Source organism: Hetaerina americana, unplaced genomic scaffold, assembly GCF_022747635.1.
Source record: "Hetaerina americana unplaced genomic scaffold, ioHetAmer1.1.p SCAF_2, whole genome shotgun sequence".
Lineage (NCBI taxonomy): Eukaryota > Metazoa > Arthropoda > Insecta > Odonata > Calopterygidae > Hetaerina > Hetaerina americana.
The window spans coordinates 92313150-92331272 of record NW_027286763.1 but is presented as its reverse complement, the minus strand read 5'-3'; the positions used below and the strand labels follow the sequence as shown (position 1 = coordinate 92331272).

Sequence of the window (18123 nt, the reverse complement as noted above, 5' to 3'; positions counted from 1 at the left end):
TTAAATGAAGAACACAATTTATATTTCCACCGTTCTTTATTTACGTACTAGTTTCAAAGCTTGGGTGTCATTATCAGGTACAAATTAATCAAGTTGCAGTCCATTTATATACATACACACGTATACATACACGTATATATATAACATATACTACCTTGATCAAAAAGTTCCCGGAATAACCACCGTGTGGCGCTCCCATCGTTCCGATTTGAGTTCTGTTTTTTTTGTTAAATTGGTACATCTGTTGTTGATATTCCCTTTAAATCTTAGTGTCATAACTTGACATTTGCAAAAGTTACGTAGCCAAGAGTACATCTATCTCTGTGTGTGTTGGCGATTTTTTACAATTTCAGAAATGGATTTAAATTTGCAACAACGAACTTGTATTAAATTTTGCGTAAAAACGGATTTAGTGGCGCACGGACGTTGGAAATGTTGGAAAAGTGTTTCGGCAACGATTCTCTAAAAAAACGGTCGTTTACCAGTGGCACGAGCGGTTCAGAAGTGGTCGTGAGTCAATCGAAGATGATGAACGCAGTGGCAGACCATCGACATCGAAAGTCGGTGAAAAAATTGATAAAGTAAAAGAAATGTTGGTCAATAACCGCAAATTAACCATCAGAGAAATAGTGGAGGACTTGAACATTGCCTGTGGATCCGCCCAAGACATTGTGGTTAATGATTTGGGTTTCCGTCGTGTAGCAGCAAAGTTGGTGCCAAAAGACCTCAATTTCATGCAAAAAAGATACCGTGTTGACGTCGCAAAAGACATGATTTGCGAGGCTGAATCCGATCCCACATTCATCAAAAGGATCATTACTGGAGACAAGACGTGGGTTTATGAGTACGACACGCAATCTAGACATCAGGCAAGTGAATGGCGTTCACCAAATGAGCCGAGACCAAAAAAAACCACGTCGTTTTCAGTCAAAAAAGAAGGCAATGCTGACGGTTTTCATGGATTACAACGGTGTAGTGCATCATGAATTTTTGCCAGAAGGCCAGACAGTAAACAAAGAGTATTATTTGGGTGTTATGAGACGTTTGCGTGAAGCAATTCGCTGAAAGAGACCAGAAATGTGGGCAGAAAACTCGTGGAATTTGCACCATGATAACGCACCGTCGCACAGTGCTATCATTATTCATAATTTTTTGACGAAAAATGCAACAAATACCATCCAACAGCCACCGAATTCACCTGATTTGGCTCCCTGTGACTTCTTTCTGTTCAATCGAGTTAAAAAACCATTACGGGGAACGCGTTTTAGCAGCCGAGAGGAAGTAATGGAAAAATCGCAGGAAGCACTGATGGACATACCGAAAACCGAATATAAAAAATGTTTCGAGGATTGGATCAAGCGCTGGCATAAGTGTGTTGCAGTCGATGGGGATTACTTTGAAGGGGACAATATAGATTTAGATGAATAAACTTGTATTTTTAATTTTCTGAATAAATTCCGGGAAATTTTTGATCAAGGTAGTATATACACATATATAAATGGACCGCGGCTTGATTAATTTGTACGTTGATGATGACGCCTAAGTATATAAGCGAATATGGTATGGCTTGTGGTGCTGGTAGGATCACCATTGCAAGGTAGGCTGAAGGGTAGGAGTCGAATAAAAGTTAGTCCATACTTAATTGTTCCAGGCTCAACTTTGTGGAAGTTCATGTTCATTAAATGAAGAACACAATTTATATTTCCACCGTTCTTTATTTACGTACTAGTTTCAACGCTTGGGTGTCATTATCAGGTACAAATTAATCAAGTTGCAGTCCATTTATATGCATACGCACATATACATACACGTATATATATAACATATATATGCACATACACATATATAAATGGACCGCGACTTGATTAATTTGTACGTTCATGATGACGCCTAAGTATTGAAACTAGTTGTACGTAAATAAAGAACAGTGGAAATATACATTGTGTTCTTCGTTTAATGTTAGTCCATACGTCTGTTTCTCAGTAAGACAGCTGCAAAGGCATCTGGCCTTAGTGGAGTGGCCATTGAGTGATGGTGTCACTTTAAAAACAATATTGAGGAAGGCAACCGGAAACCACGTCAATCACTTATCCCTGGAATTGAAGAATGGGCACTATAAAGAAAATGAGTCCTGGCAGCTACAGGACTCAGCCTAATCGACCATGTATCATGCCCGGCAGTGGGGTAGACAAGGCTTCTGTAGTTGTCACCTCACAAAAACTTGCAAAGCATCAGTAACAGCACAGAAGAGGACCAAATTAGTTAGAATTGGAACTTGCAATGTCAGGACAATGTTTAGGACAGGAAAATTAGAGAATATAAAGCATGGGATAGAGAGGGGAAATATAGATGCTTTAAGGCTGTGTGAGGTGAGATCGAAGGAGATAGCAGGGATTACTGGAGTAATATTTATAGGGGAATATACAGTGGGGGGGGAAGAAAGTCAGCAAGGGGTGGTAATAATATTGAATAAAATGTTAAGAAGAAGCATAGTTAACATAGAGCAAGCAACAGATAGGGTATTACTAGTAGAAATAAAAGCAGAACTAATGAACTTGCTCATTGTTCAGGTATACAAGGTACCAAGCAACCATATTGAGGAGAAGAATTAAATAGAGTAAATGATCATTTATAGGATATAATTGCTAATGTTCCTGGAAGGAAACATCTAATAGTGGTGGGTCATTGGAACGCAATGGTAGATGAAGGAAGAGATATAGGTGAGATTGAGAGGTAGGAGATTATGGTTTGGGAACAAGGAATGACTATGGAGAGAAAGCAAAAGAGTTCCGCAGGATACAGAGGAGTTAGTCATCACAAATAAATGGTTTAAGCACCACAAAAGGCATAGATACCCATGGAAAATGCCCTGGGATTTAGGAGGATATCAGTTGCACTATATTATGATTATTCATAGATTTAGGAGCAGCATGATGAATTTGCACTTTCCGGGAAGTGGATGCAAATTCAGACCATATAATGATAATTATAAAGTGTAGCATCTGATTCAAAAAGGTAAAACAGGGAAGATAGTGGAGGAAAAGAAAAATTTGGGAGGCATTAACGGGAACGATAAGAAAGGAGTAACAGCAGACTTTAGAGAAAATTATGAGTGAGGACAGGGAGCTGGTTACTATGGAGGAAAAATGGGGACAAATAAATACTGGGATATCGAAAGCCCAAAATCAAATTAAAGGAACAATAAATAGGAAAAGGACAAGGTAACCATGCAATACTGACAAAATGAATAGAAAGAGTGATGGGAGAAGGAAATAGAATAATGTAAATACAGAGTTAAGTAAAAGGAAGTATACAAGTAAAGAGTTAAATGATGAACTGAGGCTAGTAACAAATAAAGAAGAGAAGAGGGAACTCCATCAGGAAGGAAGAAGGTAAAATCAATACAAACAATGAAAGATAAATCAGGAAAAATGATGGATAGCATCATCAGGATGATGAGATAGAAAAGGCATTAATGGAATTGAAATGAAATAAGGCCATTGGGATAGACAAAATTCCCATGGAATAACTTAAAAGGTGGGAGGAAGAGTTTTTATGGACTAATTTGCAGCATATATGAGGAGGAATTTAGCCGGAAGACTTCATTGGATCAGTGTTAGTTTCTACTCTAAAAAAAGGGAAAAGCTGCCATATATGAGGACTGCAGTACAATAAGTTTGATTTTGTATACAGCTGTAGTGGTTCACAGAATCATCAATAAAAAGATGGCAAGCAGGGCAAATCCAGGTTGCCCAATAAAGTTTTAAGTGAAATTTACAAATAAAATAAATCCAACAGATTTAGCTCATTCTCTGAATGAACTGCAGAAGTTTTAAAAACTTGAAGTTACTTGAAAACAATCTGTCATTATTCCAAGCACTAACCATTACTACTGGTATCCTTATAAAGAGAAATTGAGAACTCTTGAAACAATGTTGGTGTCAGAAAATTAATAGTTATAGCTATCCTGTTTTTATTTATTTCGAACCTTATACATAAAAATGACGTGAATGAGTGGTACACTTGGTCTTCCCATTAGGAAAGTCAATCCAATATTCCCCTGCTGAGGCTTTTATTGGATGTGATGTGGAATATAATAATTTAAATTAATAAAATTTAAAAAAATAAAATATGCTTTTATTGTTTCACCTTTCAATATTACAATTCATGAATCGTAGAATTGCCCAGTGAGAATAGTATCAAAGGGGAGTGTTTCCAGAAGCAACCTTCCTCCATAATCCCCAGCCTCAAATATTCCATTGCTGATATATTGGATAGCACTGTTTCATGCAGGCAATTATATTTTTCATACCCCAAAGCCATAACTTGTTTAAACTTCATTCACTGCTGGTGAGCCTGAAATAAATAATGACGTTGCTCCATCAAGAATATTTTAACATGAATATAACGAGATAAGTGGTAGTTTTGACTAAAAAAGTCAACTTTTAAATTTAAATAGAAATATTATTGTTGGTATTCTATCAGCTAAGGTAGGTTTTGGATGAAAACAGCATATGCCATGATACAGTGATGCATATACTTACCTCTCCTAACAAACTCAACCTACAATCAGCAATGCGATAAACCTCTATTCAATTCTGCATACTTACTTTCTCCCTTCACTCTGTTCAGCATGCCTATCCTATACCTATTCCTCATTTGCCTAACGTTCTCCTGTGTATCACAGATTTTAACATCAAAACACCAATCAAAATTTGCTGTATCCACCTTTCCTGCCTCTTTTGAATTTCACTCAGAATATCCTATTCTCCTGCACCATGCTTAGGACTTCCGTGTTTGTTTGCCTTTTTGTCAGTTTCACCTTTTGCATCTCTACTCCCATATTATTGAAGCCTCCAATATATGTCTATCATTTTGCTTCAATAAACATGTTTCTGGGCCATAAAAAAACATACTCCATATCAAAGTTTTCATAAGCCTTTTCTTAGCATTCTTACTTAATATTCAAGTCATCATTTCCCTTATCTTTGTGAAAGCTTCTTTGCCTAACTCAATTCGTCTTCATTTTGTCCATATTACTTTGACCATTAAGTTTCAAAATGCTTCTGAGAAGGTAAAATATTCCACATGCTCTAGTTTATGGACTTGTATTTTAATATTTAACTTAGCTTTCCTCTTTCTCAAAAATCACATAACCCTTTATTTTTTTTTATTGATCCTCATCCCATATCTATTGCACTGACTTTCCAATTTGCTCAGAAATGCTGGCAACCCCTTGGCTGATTGGCTAACTAAAGCTTCATTGATTGTTAACCTAACTGGTTTTATGAATTCACCTCCAACTTTCATTCCTCTATCGAATTCTTTATATGCCTCTTTAACCATTTCCTCCTTATGTATGTTTAAAACAACATGCGATAATGGTCACCCTTCTTACATCTCTTCCTAACACTGCCCATCCCCACTTTTCATTGGTCAATCACACCTGAGTAGTGAATCTACACCTCCAACCCCTGCAATCTACTTTTTTACACGACATTCATTAATTCTTCCTAATTCACTCTATCAAGTGTTTTCTTGAAATATATGAAATTTACAAATACATCCTAATTGCATTCTATATTCCTCTCTATCAGTGACCTCATTACAGCATTGGCATCAAGCATATCTGTCGCCTTCCTGAAAACAAACTGATCATCCCATAAGTAATCATTTATCCTGATTTCCATCCCCCTATGATCCTCCTGAGAGCCATTTCAGCTTTGTGCAAAATCAAACTTATTTGTAATTCTATTGTCCACACATATGGCTGCGTTTCCTTTTTTGGGTTGGAAGCTTACATTGACCAGGTGAAATCTTATGGCCTAATTCCTGCCTCATGAATAGAACAAGTTAGTCAATAAAAACTCTTCCTTCCAAATTTTCTGAGGTTAGGTCCACAATTAATCTGAGGGGGCTAAATCTGGTGAATAGGGTACATGAGGCAGCAATTCAAACTTTAATTGATGAATTTTGGCCATTGCAAGAATGGATTTGTGAGCTGGTGCATTGTCTTGATGGAACAACACCTTCATCTTTGCCATTCCCACCACTTTTGCTTGATTTCTTCACTCAAATGTTGAAATAAGTTCGCATAATACTAACCATTGATAGTTTTACTTTTTTCAAGATAGTCAAAGAAAATTATCCCACGCGCATTCCAAACTCTGATGCCATGACCTTGCCTGCAGATGAAACGGTCTTTGCCTTGTTTGGAGCAGGTTCCAGTGTTTTGATTGTTCTTTTGTCTTGGGTGTGAAGTAATGGACCCATGTTTCATCCATGGTTGTGAAACAGCATGGAAATTCTTTGTTACTATGAAACTTTGCTAAAACTCAATTGAATGATCTCCGCAACACTGGTTTTGCTCAAGTATGAGCAAACGCAGTACCCATCTTGCACACAGCTTTCTCATGTCCAAATTTCCAGTTAATATGTGATGTGCTGCTCTTTTGAAATGCCTACTATGTTTGCTAGCTTGTGCAGTTTCAGTTGACAATCATGCAGTATCACTTTGTAGATTTTCTTCACCATTTCTGGAGGTTTCACCTCATTTGGTCAATCAATGCAATGCTCGTCTTGACAGCTCGTACGGCCTCGTTTAAACTATGCTACCCCAATATTTTACTGTTGTAAACGAAGGAGCAGACTCACCCAGAGTAGAATCCAGCTCAGCTTTTATATTGGTTGGGCTGAGGCCTTTCAAATTAAAGTATTGTATTACATAACAGTGACCAATTTTCTCTATTTCCATAAATTCCCTGAAAACTTTCACTATTGATAGCTGCCAATCAAATACTAAGCAATCTAGCATCTTCAAACTTGAAACATCTGCTTTATAGATTGCATACTTTCTGATACAGTGATATTTTTCAAAGAACTACTGCCATCTCTAGGTCAGGTTGGGTACTTCTGGGACCACCCTTGTATACAAGATGCTGGCTGACCTGGAGCACTCTGATCGTTTGTTCCTTGGCAATAAAGTGGAATTACCCTTTCCCACATCTCAGTCAGGCCAATCTTCACGGTTGAAATTATTTGGATTTTTCATTATATCTACTGCTCTCTCTCTACTGGCCACTGAGTCTTGGGAAATAGCGTTTTTCCCTTCCAAGCTCTTTGGCTTGATCAAACTCAATTGTGTGTCCACCTATGTTTGGTGGTTGCCGAGAGTCAGAACTGATTCTTGTCAGTAGCCCTTTGGTGTCTCATAATTCTGTATCTAATGGACCCTCCTGTTTGGCCGATATAGGATTATCCACATGTGCACTAGATCTCATATACTCCTACATACATGAGATTGGGGATATGGTCCTTAGGCTTAAGGGTGTTGCCACTGATTTTTCTTGCTGTGGAGAACCTAGTTACTACATTATGCTTCCCAAAAGCAGTATGGAGCCTTCATCAGAAAGACGTCATGGAAGCCTTAAAATTAATTTCAAATATTTATAACTTCTAAAAGTACTTGAAACATGGAGATATTCATTGATGTAAAGTCTATGTGAATGCCAGCTGTGGAAGGTTTTTATAGATAATATATTTTGGTTATTTACTGAATGCCCACAAGTTATTGTTATAGGGGCAAAAGGTATTTTTTCATGATATTTTGCTATTGGGAGTATTTATATGATTAACACCTACTGAAAGAAATTAAATAGAAATAAAAGTAGGAAACAATTTTTTTTCTCTAAATTTACTAGGTACTCAGACACATCGAATTTTGTGGCAGCTTATTTTTTAAACTAAGTTTCACCCATAAACAAATGTTATTCTCCAAAAATAATATTTCATGTGAAACTTGAATGCTTCAGTTCATTATTATTGGGTTTTATATTATCTTAACTCTTAGGTACTTAAGAGGCTGAACTGACTACGCACAAATTGCATGAGTTTAGCTGTAATATTCATTGCATATGAAGTGGTTGATAAGGTTGTGGTAGCTGTAGCCACTGGCTAATTCATTATTGGTACCAAAGTGAAGAAACTAGGACTGACCTTTTTGCATTGAGGTATCTCTCAGAGGGAAGGACCTACTGTAGGACAGTTGGAGGAACACAGCTGGTACACCTTAGCCATCCGAAAATAGTCATCAGGACTGAAGACGTAAAAAATATTATCTTAACTTACCTAGTAATCACAAGTACTGTGAGCTTCATTATTCTTAAGGTGCATCTGCAGAATTTCTGGGCACATCTCCATGATCTTGGAATGATGGGGAATATTTTCATCAGGGTCTGGTTATACAGGGTTCGTCCGGAAAATAAGTGTACTGAGCTCAGGAAAAAAAAATTATTACACTTTTACATATCTTAAGCTAATATTCCTCAAAATAGGACCCTTGTGAGTCGATACACTTGTTCCAGCGGCGTTCCCATTCCTGGAACGCTCCCGCGAAGGCATCATCAGGAACCTCTCGAAGACACGTCGTCACGGCCTCTTTGACGGCGTCCAAAGTCCCGTATCGCGTTCCTTTCAAACTCCTCTTTATCTTCGGGAACAGAAAGAAGTCCGGTGGTGCGGGCTGTAGGGCGGGTGCGGCAGCGTTGCCACGCCGTGCTTGGCCAAGAAGTCCGACACGACAAGCGCGGTGTGAGACGGCGCATTGTCGTGATGCAGCCGCCAGATGTTTTTGATCGCTGGCCGGACGCGGGCGACTCGTTTTCGAAGCCTGTCGAGCACTTGGACGTAAAATGCAGCATTTACAGTTTGTCGTTCAGGTACAAATTCGTAGTGGACGACTCCCCTTTTGTCAAAAAAGACAATGAGCATCGCCTTGATCCGAGATTTGCTCATGCGAGCTTTCTTTTGACGGGGTGATGATGGGGTGTGCCACCCCGCACGTTGTCTCTTCGACTCCGGGTCGTACTCAAAGATCCACGTCTCGTCACCCGAAACAACGTTCTCTAAAAAATGTGGATCATTTTTGCAGTGATCCGCAAGTTGTGTCGCGATTTCCAAACGATTGAGTCTTTGATCATCACTGAGCACTTTCGGTACCAACTTTGCACAAATTTTTCGCATCTGTAATTGGTGCCTAATAATCTCGTGCACTATTGTTTTTGGCACATTACACTGCTCTGCTATCATCCGAACACTAAGACGACGATCAGAGTTCAGTACATCGCGAACTTTTCGCACATTTTCGTCGCTGAGTGTCGTTGATGGGCGTCCAGGCCGTGGTTCGTCGTCGACCTCTTCTCTGCCCTCCACGAACATCTTGTGCCACCGAAAGATCATGTTTCTGGACATGGCTGACTCCCCGTAAGCCTGGTTAATCATACCGACAGTTTCGGTAGACGATTTCCCAAGCTTTACCGCAAATTTGATGGAATAACGCTGCTCCAAAAACTTCGGCATCGCGTTTCGTGACGTGGGTCGAGCGTGGAGGTTCGCGTTAACAGAGCTCCTCAGTACACCACAGCTCAGAGCCGACTGCCTTTTTCAGCGTCGCTTGCCAACATACCCCCCTCCAATCGCAGCCCGTCAGAGCGGTGCTGGGCGCGCCTGGAGCGGCGGAAAAAATCAGTACACTTATTTTCCGGACGAACCCTGTAGTCTTTGGATTAAGTGTCCCCAATAGTTGTAATACGAGTGTTGTCATACTGATCCGAGAAAATAATTAGGCATAGACCAAAATCAACATGCAGCTTCAGTTCCTGTGGCATATCTTCAAAGCATCTGGCATAAGAACGGAGACCTTGCATAAGTTTATGGGGTATAAGTCTCACATGAGCCTATTCTAATGCTGTGTTGCTCATTTGCTATAGCATTTTAAAGTTTTTCTGATGGTTATGGTTTGATTTTTATAGAGGAATTTACTATAAAAATGTCTACTAACACCATTATTTGTGATAATGTGTAAAATATCAAGCGAAGAATAGCCCTAGCTTAGAACGCATTCATGAAGAAGAGGCAAGTACTATGTTCAGAGAACCTAAGACTGGAAACAAGGAAGTAATTTGTCAAGACTTTCATGTGGAGCATGGCGCTCTATGGTTCCAAGACTTGGAACATTGTAAAAGTAGACCAGCGAAGAATAGAAGCCTTTGAAACGTAGTGCTGAAGGAGAATGCTGAAAATTAAATGGACAGACAAAGTAGTGAACAAGGAAGTATGCAGAAAAGCAGAAGAGGATAGGACCAAATGGAGAACTCTACGGCAAAGAAGAAATAAATGAATTGGACACATATTGAGGCAAAATGGATTGATTAGGAATATAGTTGAAGGAAAAATAGAAGGGAAGATTCCACGAGGAAGACCAAGAAACATGTATATAGGACAAATTAAGAAGAACGTCAAACAGAGAGGGTATCAAGGATTGAAGGCATTAACATTAAATAAAGTAGAATGTAAGGCTGCAGTAAACCAATCCTAGGATTGAAATACTGATGATGATGAGGTAAAATGTATTAATATTGAAAGGAAAAAATCTTTGGACTAATCTGGTTTGCACAAACTTATTTTTGTCAATGCATATTATTTGGCGTTCTAGATTTTTGTCTATTAAAAATTTCAAATTTATTGCATTTCAGAATGTACTAAGAAATGTTATTTTACATTTGCTAATATTACAAGTAAACTTGTCCATGAAATAAGGAGGGATATTGGTTCATTTCCAGGGTTTTGGGTCAAAGGGTCTAAATAAAGGTGTTACAGCAACAATGGCCCGAAATGGTGTTTTCAACATGGTCTACTTCGGATTTTATCACTCAGTTAAAGGATTTTTGCCACAGTATGAGGTGAGTAATATTTTTGTATTCAAAATTAAACCGAAAACTGCAACTTTTGACTTTTTAAATTGAAATGTAACTGATAATTACAAATGTCAAAGCTATAGTTGGAAGAAAACCCTCCTAGATGGGAAATGAATCCATGACCTCTGGGTTAGCTCGGGTATGTGAACCATCATCACCGAGGAGTGTGGAGTCATGTTGTCTTTGTAACATTATGTAGCTAATGGAGTTTATTGCCTTTTCTGTTCTTTTATTTACTGCTAGGTCATTTAACAGCATAGGTTTATCTCTTATTTAATGCTTATATGACGACACAACATTAATGCCCTTCATGGGATTTGAACCTGTTAACTACAGATTGGCTGACGTGTGCATATGTATTTAACTTAGCTGACTAAGCACCACTGCCATATGCATTAAAGGGAATTATTACTATCATTCGGTAATCTATCATGAAGGTAAGTTTTGGATGGATACATACTTAACATTGCTACATTTCTTATCTTTATTTAGCAAGATGCGGCCAACACTACATTTAACTCTTCTTCAATTCTGTACATGATGTACCTCATTTCATTCTGTCCATAATGCCTATCCTATTCCTACCCTTGCCTAATTTTCTCCCCTCTGTCACAGTCTTCAACATTCCATTGCCAATTAAAGCACTGTGCATCCACATATCTTACCGTTTTTGGATTTCTCTCAACTGTCCCCTCTCTTCCCCAACCATGTTCATTACTTCTTCATTTATTTTCCTTTCCATCCAATTTACCTTTTCTTTTCTTCTCCATAACCACATCTTTCATTTTTTTGGGATGGGAACTAACACCAATCTGATGAACTATTCTGTGCAATTTCCTCACTCATAAATACTATGATTTGATCCGTTAAAACTCTTCTTTCCACATTTTCCTAAACCCTTATATAGTTCCACAGGAATGTTAAATATCCCTACATCCTTATTTGATTTCAATGTCCTTTCTATCTCGCCATCGAATATGCCTGGACCTAAACTTTTCTCATCTATGTCATAGTTTGCTGGACTAATGTCTTTACCACACAGTTCATATTTATTCCTTCCATCTCTGTAATCTTCCCTGGTTCAATCAAAGATTCAATTGACTAATCTTAGATTGTTTGCATTGATTTTCCCTTCTTATTGCCTGCTCTTGCTATCACCTTACTGTATAGTGAACTAATTTCAGCCTTCTTTAGTAAAATTTCCATATCTTTGCACAGCCTCTTCCACCATACTTATTTTGCTCTGTTTGTTTCCTGCCTCAGTTTATCATTTAACTCTTTGTATTTCCTTTTACCTAACTGGGTGTGAATTCTTGTAAAAGGGATATTCCTGTTAAATAAATAAATAAATTCTTCCATTTCCTTCTCTCGTCTGTCTTTATAATCAATTTGTCCATACTCCATGGTTTGCGTAACATTTTCCTATTTATTGTTAGGAAAGTAGCATATCTCGAATGTTATTTTACCACTCTTTGTAGTTTCACTTTCAGCTTTCAATATCCTTTTATTAGATGTTCCATGTTTACTTTTTTTTAACCTCCCTCCTCAAGTTTTCCACTGATTTCTGGTACTCCTTCCTTTTTTGTGTAGTTAAAGCCTCTTTTCTTCATCTGTCTTCCCAGGCAATCTTCTTGATATTAAGATTACACTTCATTATCTGAATTGGCATAAACTATGGGAAACTGCAAATTAATTCTGTTTTTGGTAAATCTGTGCCTAACCGTAATATAGAATTGAGTTTCCAAGCTTTTTCAACAGATACCTACATCTCCATTGTAGTGTTTCAACTAAATAGTCGTTATAATTAAACAATTTTTTCATTGAACTCTATTGCCATCTCTTCACCACTATTCCTTGTTCCTAAACCATAGTCTCCGACCTCAATCCCCTTTCCTCCTCCTCCCCCCCCCCCCCACGTTCAATTCCCTTATTGAATGTTTCATTTCAAGGACATATGCAGTCATTTCCCCTATAGTATGTATTAATTGAGTTTCATTCTTCTTCTGTGCTTCTACTTTCACTAACTACTGGCTTCCTCGTGAACCAACCTTCTGTCATTTCCCACTATTCTTAACAGCAGATTGACCTAGTGTGTTGGGTTGGTCTGCAAGTCCATGTACCCAGGAGATGGGTATCACTGCTCAATTCATTGAACTCTTGACCTTTCTTTGCCTCTTCTTCCTTCTGACTGCAATGTTAGGACTTCCTTTGGGGTATCAGAATCTTCAATTCTTCTAACATTACCAGTCCACAATATTTTTCTAATTTGATGTACTATTGTATTATATCAGGCTATTTATGTACCTGTACCACCTTGTGGTGTTATCTTATCCACCTTAGATTGACTTCTCTCACAGTTTAATATCTTCTTGAGAATTTTTCTTTTGAATATTAATAACTGCTGTCCTTGTTATGGTCTGTTTCTACATATTGGTGTGTCAGGTTCATTAATATTTTACATAAAAATGTTTTGGTTTGTATGGATGTGTAACTTCTTATGTTTTTTGTAGAATATATTATCATCTATTGCCAGAAGCAGTATATCATTGCTATTCTTTATGATTGCTCCAAGGTAATTAAACTGCCGAACTCTTTGAAAGTTATAGCCACCAATTTGAACTAATACTATTGACTTTCTCTGTCTGTACATCATGTATTTTCTCTTCATTGATTTACAGTACAATATTTTTAAAGCCTTATCAAGGGCAAGAAATACCTTCATCATTGTGGTAACTGAATGACTAATTACATTAATATCATCTGCATCATATAGTGACTTGTCTTATTATATCATCACTGACCTATCATAAATATCCTGTAATTATATATTTCCAAGCCCCAGACAACCTTCTCAAGCACTTGATTAAATGATGAGCAGACCAGGGTATTCTCATGTCTCTGGCTCTTCTCATCCAAATCTTTGGACCCTGTTAATTGCATTTGACAGCATCAGTGATCAAATCAGAAAATATTTCCTACAGGTGTTGTTTTTTCAAACAAATAATTGAAAATATGTGACCAATGTGTAAGATTCAAAATTATATAAAAATTCTGTGCTCATTTTAGCAATAAATAGAATTTCTCTGATATTGAAAAGACTCCTTAAGAAATAAGTGTTGAAAGCCCTATGACAAAGTAAATCTGCTGTTAAGTTGTTCTAGTACATGCTGTATGTTATTCTGAATAATCAAAAAGTGATATATTTTGCAGGACCCTACTCAAGAATTCTTCCGGAAAGTTGGAATAGGTTTTGTGTCTGGTACTCTTGCATCTTGCATTAACATCCCTTTTGATGTAGCAAAGAGCCGAATTCAAGGCCCACAACCAGTGCCTAATCAAATTAAGTACCATGGAACTATGCAGGCATTATCACTTGTATATCGAGAAGAAGGGTAAGTCTTCAGGTTCTTTACTAGTTAGCTTTCATTTGTTATACTATGGCATCTCTAATTATTACAGGAAGTCAGTTATGAGTGCATCAATAAAGAATCTACCAAGATTTATGAATACATGTGGTGTGATAAAAAGTTCAGGGAATGAATTATATTTGAAAAATAATTGATCTTACTGGCAAATAGGATGTCTTCCTCAAATATATATTGTCTCTGCGACAATGTATTCACTGATTTCAGCACTTACATAACTTCTAACCTACTTGACTCCCTAACTTTTTTAAAGAATCTTGCTCTACTTCTTTTGGATCTCCTTGTAATTTGTGTGATCACTACCGTCTGAATTATTGGTTTTTTTGATGTGTGCCATTTCCTAATTCTTAATGTTTCAACAGGATATATTTCACCTCATGTTACTTAAAACTAAAAAATCAGAGCTAAATATAGCGACAATGTTAGGATAGTGCTAGATATACTTGTCTTAATTGAATTACGTTCCAAAATCATGTTTAAGTTTAATCATAACCTATAAGTAGCGTTACCACACAAAATAATGTCTCTAAGACCAAAGGAAGTTTAACTATGAGCACTCATTTCTTGGTTACTAATAACTGTGGTTAAATGATGTCAAAGGTTGTCTGTAAAGGACGATTATTAATAAACTAGTCTTTTACAGGGTCCGTACAATAATTATCAGGACTGGTTCCAAAAAAATCAAAATTTATTGCAGTTATCATTACAATTACTTAATAATCTTCAAAATAGATTCCTCCTGCATCGATACACTTAGTTGAGCGCATCTGCTGCTTGTCAAAAGCCTGCTGGAAGTCAGTTTCCGGAATACTGTTGAGAGCCTTTGTCATCACTGCTTGAACCGCCTTGATGGAGTCGAACCGATATCCTTTGAGCCCCTTTTGAGCTATCCTTTGAGGTAATAACATTGTCGAGAAAATCTTCATTTTCTTGGACGCGGTCCAAAATATCCACCCGCGACAGTTTTTTTCCTCACTCCAGACTTTCGGCATGAGCTTCATTCACACTTTCCTCATCGCAAAATCCTCTGTTACAATGGTGTGGATGGTTCGGACTGAAAGGCCGGTCTCCTCATTGATAAGGGCGATGGTTATACGCCTGTCAGAGTCCAAAACTTTTTTCACTTTGGCCACCTGAGCATCGGTTTGAGCGGTAGTCGGGTGTCCGACGCAGTGCTCATCTTCGACGAGCTACCAGCCTTCCTTAAACATTTTGTGCCATGCCACTTAAAAACTCTAGTCCAGCTTAAGGCATCATCCCCATAAGCCTGTTTAAAGAGTTCAAGGGTCTCCGTTGCGGATTTCCCGAGTTTAACGCAAAACTTCACAGTGTATGGTTGCTCGATGGTGCGCTCCATGCTGACGTGACTACACCACAAACAATCACATGCCACAAAATCCACCTCCTGTCTCAACGCATGCCCGGAGGCAACTGAACTTAAGTGTGCCTGAGTGGTGGGAGACCCCTCTACCAAGCCGACCTGTCAGACCCCCATCTATCGCCCTGTTGAGGCTACAGCAAACCAGTCATGATACTTATTGTGTGGGCCCTGTAAAATTGTGTAACCAGTAAAAGTATTCAAATGACACATGACATTCTCCAGAAATCTGTTTCTAACATACTATATATTTAGTATATGTTCCCTATTTTAGAATAAAATTTTATATTAACTCACCAATGAGGAAAATCTCTTACTTAAATGTGAGACAAAAAAAGCTGCTAATGTTCAGGTATTAAAATTCAATTTGTCTAAAAACGCTTTGGTCACATATTGTGTGTGAAGATATTTCACTGTTCCATGCACACTGAAATAAATTCCAATTAATTGGATCAAAGGAGTGAAAAAAATTTGAATGCAAGTCTTGCCTCACAGGATAAATTCAATAATTATTTTTAAATTTAAATCGTTTAATTATTTTCATCCAAAATATGAATTAAATCTGCAGCATATGAAATCATTGAATTTGTGACTGAAATCTTACGCTCTGCAAAAATGAATATGCCTTGATCGCAACTACATAAATGTTACGTATATTCAAAAGTCATATTTAGCAACATACTTACATTATCACGAAAATGAATAGATATTCTCTGGCAAGAAAGTATGTGGCTTAACTACAATCTGAACCAGAAAATGTATTTCGTGACCATGATATAATATTAAATATGAATCTCTTAATTTCTCAAAAGCACTTAGCATACTGGCAGTTGTTTAAATATAGTCATGTATCACTGGTTGAGAGGACATGTGAAAATAGAATTCTTAGAGACCATGTATTTAAAGTGTGTGGTGAGTGAAATCATTTGCATTGAAAATTCAATAAATATTTGATTTTTTTGCAGTTGGAGGGCTCTGTACAAAGGCCTTCTTCCAAAGGTAATGCGTCTTGGGCCCGGAGGAGCAATCATGCTTGTTGTATATGACTATATGCATGATTTTCTTATGGAAAAATTTCCTAATGGTGAACAATGAACTAATTGTTAAGTATTTTTTCAATGAAATATAAACTAAATTTCATAAATATGATGGCTAATATAAGGAGTGAATATGCTGTGTGAAGATTTACTTACTGGCTATAGGATTCATCAAAGAAAATGGTGGTAAACATTGCATTTGTTAGGTACATAATCAATTAAAATAACCTATTATCAGTCCATTGTTAAGAAAGCAGTTACGCATTTATTATTGCTACTGGAAAAGCACGAAAAAATGCAATTCCAAATAATTTTTTATTTACTAATTATAAAAATATATCGTTTGTTATGGGTCAGGTGTTTTTAATTTTATGTTGATAATTTATCCTACAATTGAACCCAACGAATTTTATTCATAGTCAGAATCATATGTTATATTATTGCTTGGCTGCCTTCTTTGCACTAGGAGTGCTGGAATGATGTACACACATATAAATGTATTGGAGAATACCTCATGGAAAAGTGCAGCTAGTTTTCCACTAATATTTAATATTGAAAAATATTTTTCTATGGTAATTTTGCTGTATTCAACTTGATGTTTTAAATACATTTAATGCACAAAAGTGCCTTTCCTTTATTCATACCTCAATAAGTTTTTCAATGTTTTTCATAAAAATTAATATTAAATGTTCTTCCAGCCATTTTAGCTGTACAGTTTTATTGAGACAAAAACATTTTGACCAAATATTTTAAATAATGATAATTACATCAATTTAATGAGAATGGATTGGAGCTATAAAAATACAACCCTCAGAAGAGTGCATGAGGAATATAATAATTTACTTCTTTCACAAATACTAAGACTACATATGTATATTACAAATTTTATAAAATTGAATTTTACTAAAAATTTTACTCAAAATATAGTGGTTTTTTTGTATAAATGTATATGAAAAAATGATTTTTACCATTGATGTTGCGCTCCTTTTATGTTTTTGATATAAACTGGAAACTCAAGCAAGATGACTAGAAAAATTAAGGTTACTTGTACAAATTCGAACTGTAACTATTATTTTCCCTTACATAAGTAAAGGCCATGTCTACTTGGGAATAAATTGTTCATAAAATTCTTAATTATAATTTTATTCGAATGAATGTCTTATGTATACTTATGGCACAAATGTGTTAGCCAGCATACAAATGTCTTCATGAAAAAATAGATGGAAGCAGATGAACAATACACAGATCTTATGACTTGCTAATGTTAACTTTTGATTACGTAAAATGATCTAAAACCTGAGTCAATAATGCCCAAAGTTACGAATGACTTGGGCATCATCCACAAATAGAATTTACTTCATTCACCAGACAATATATGAATATTTGAGCATCAAACCACTTTTTACCCATCATGCTGATAAATATGCATTCATATGGGAAGAGTAATGTTAGGTAAATTAAAAAAATATGGCAGTGTGGATCCTACTGCACGCCTTGAGGGCCTATTTTCAAATAAAGCTATTTCATAA

The 18123-nt window shown here is 36.8% G+C and overlaps 1 protein-coding gene across 1 annotated transcript in view; it reads left to right on the top strand.

The window, feature by feature from the left end:
- The window catches only part of LOC139688294 (mitochondrial 2-oxodicarboxylate carrier), a 22308-nt gene extending 4185 nt beyond the window's left edge, over nt 1–18123 (top strand). Inside the window, exons 5-7 of the mRNA XM_071585779.1 lie at nt 10620–10739; nt 13965–14146; nt 16523–18123. Coding sequence (XP_071441880.1) covers nt 10620–10739; nt 13965–14146; nt 16523–16652 — 432 coding nt within the window. The 3' untranslated portion in view covers nt 16653–18123. The remainder of the gene's footprint in view (nt 1–10619; nt 10740–13964; nt 14147–16522) is intronic.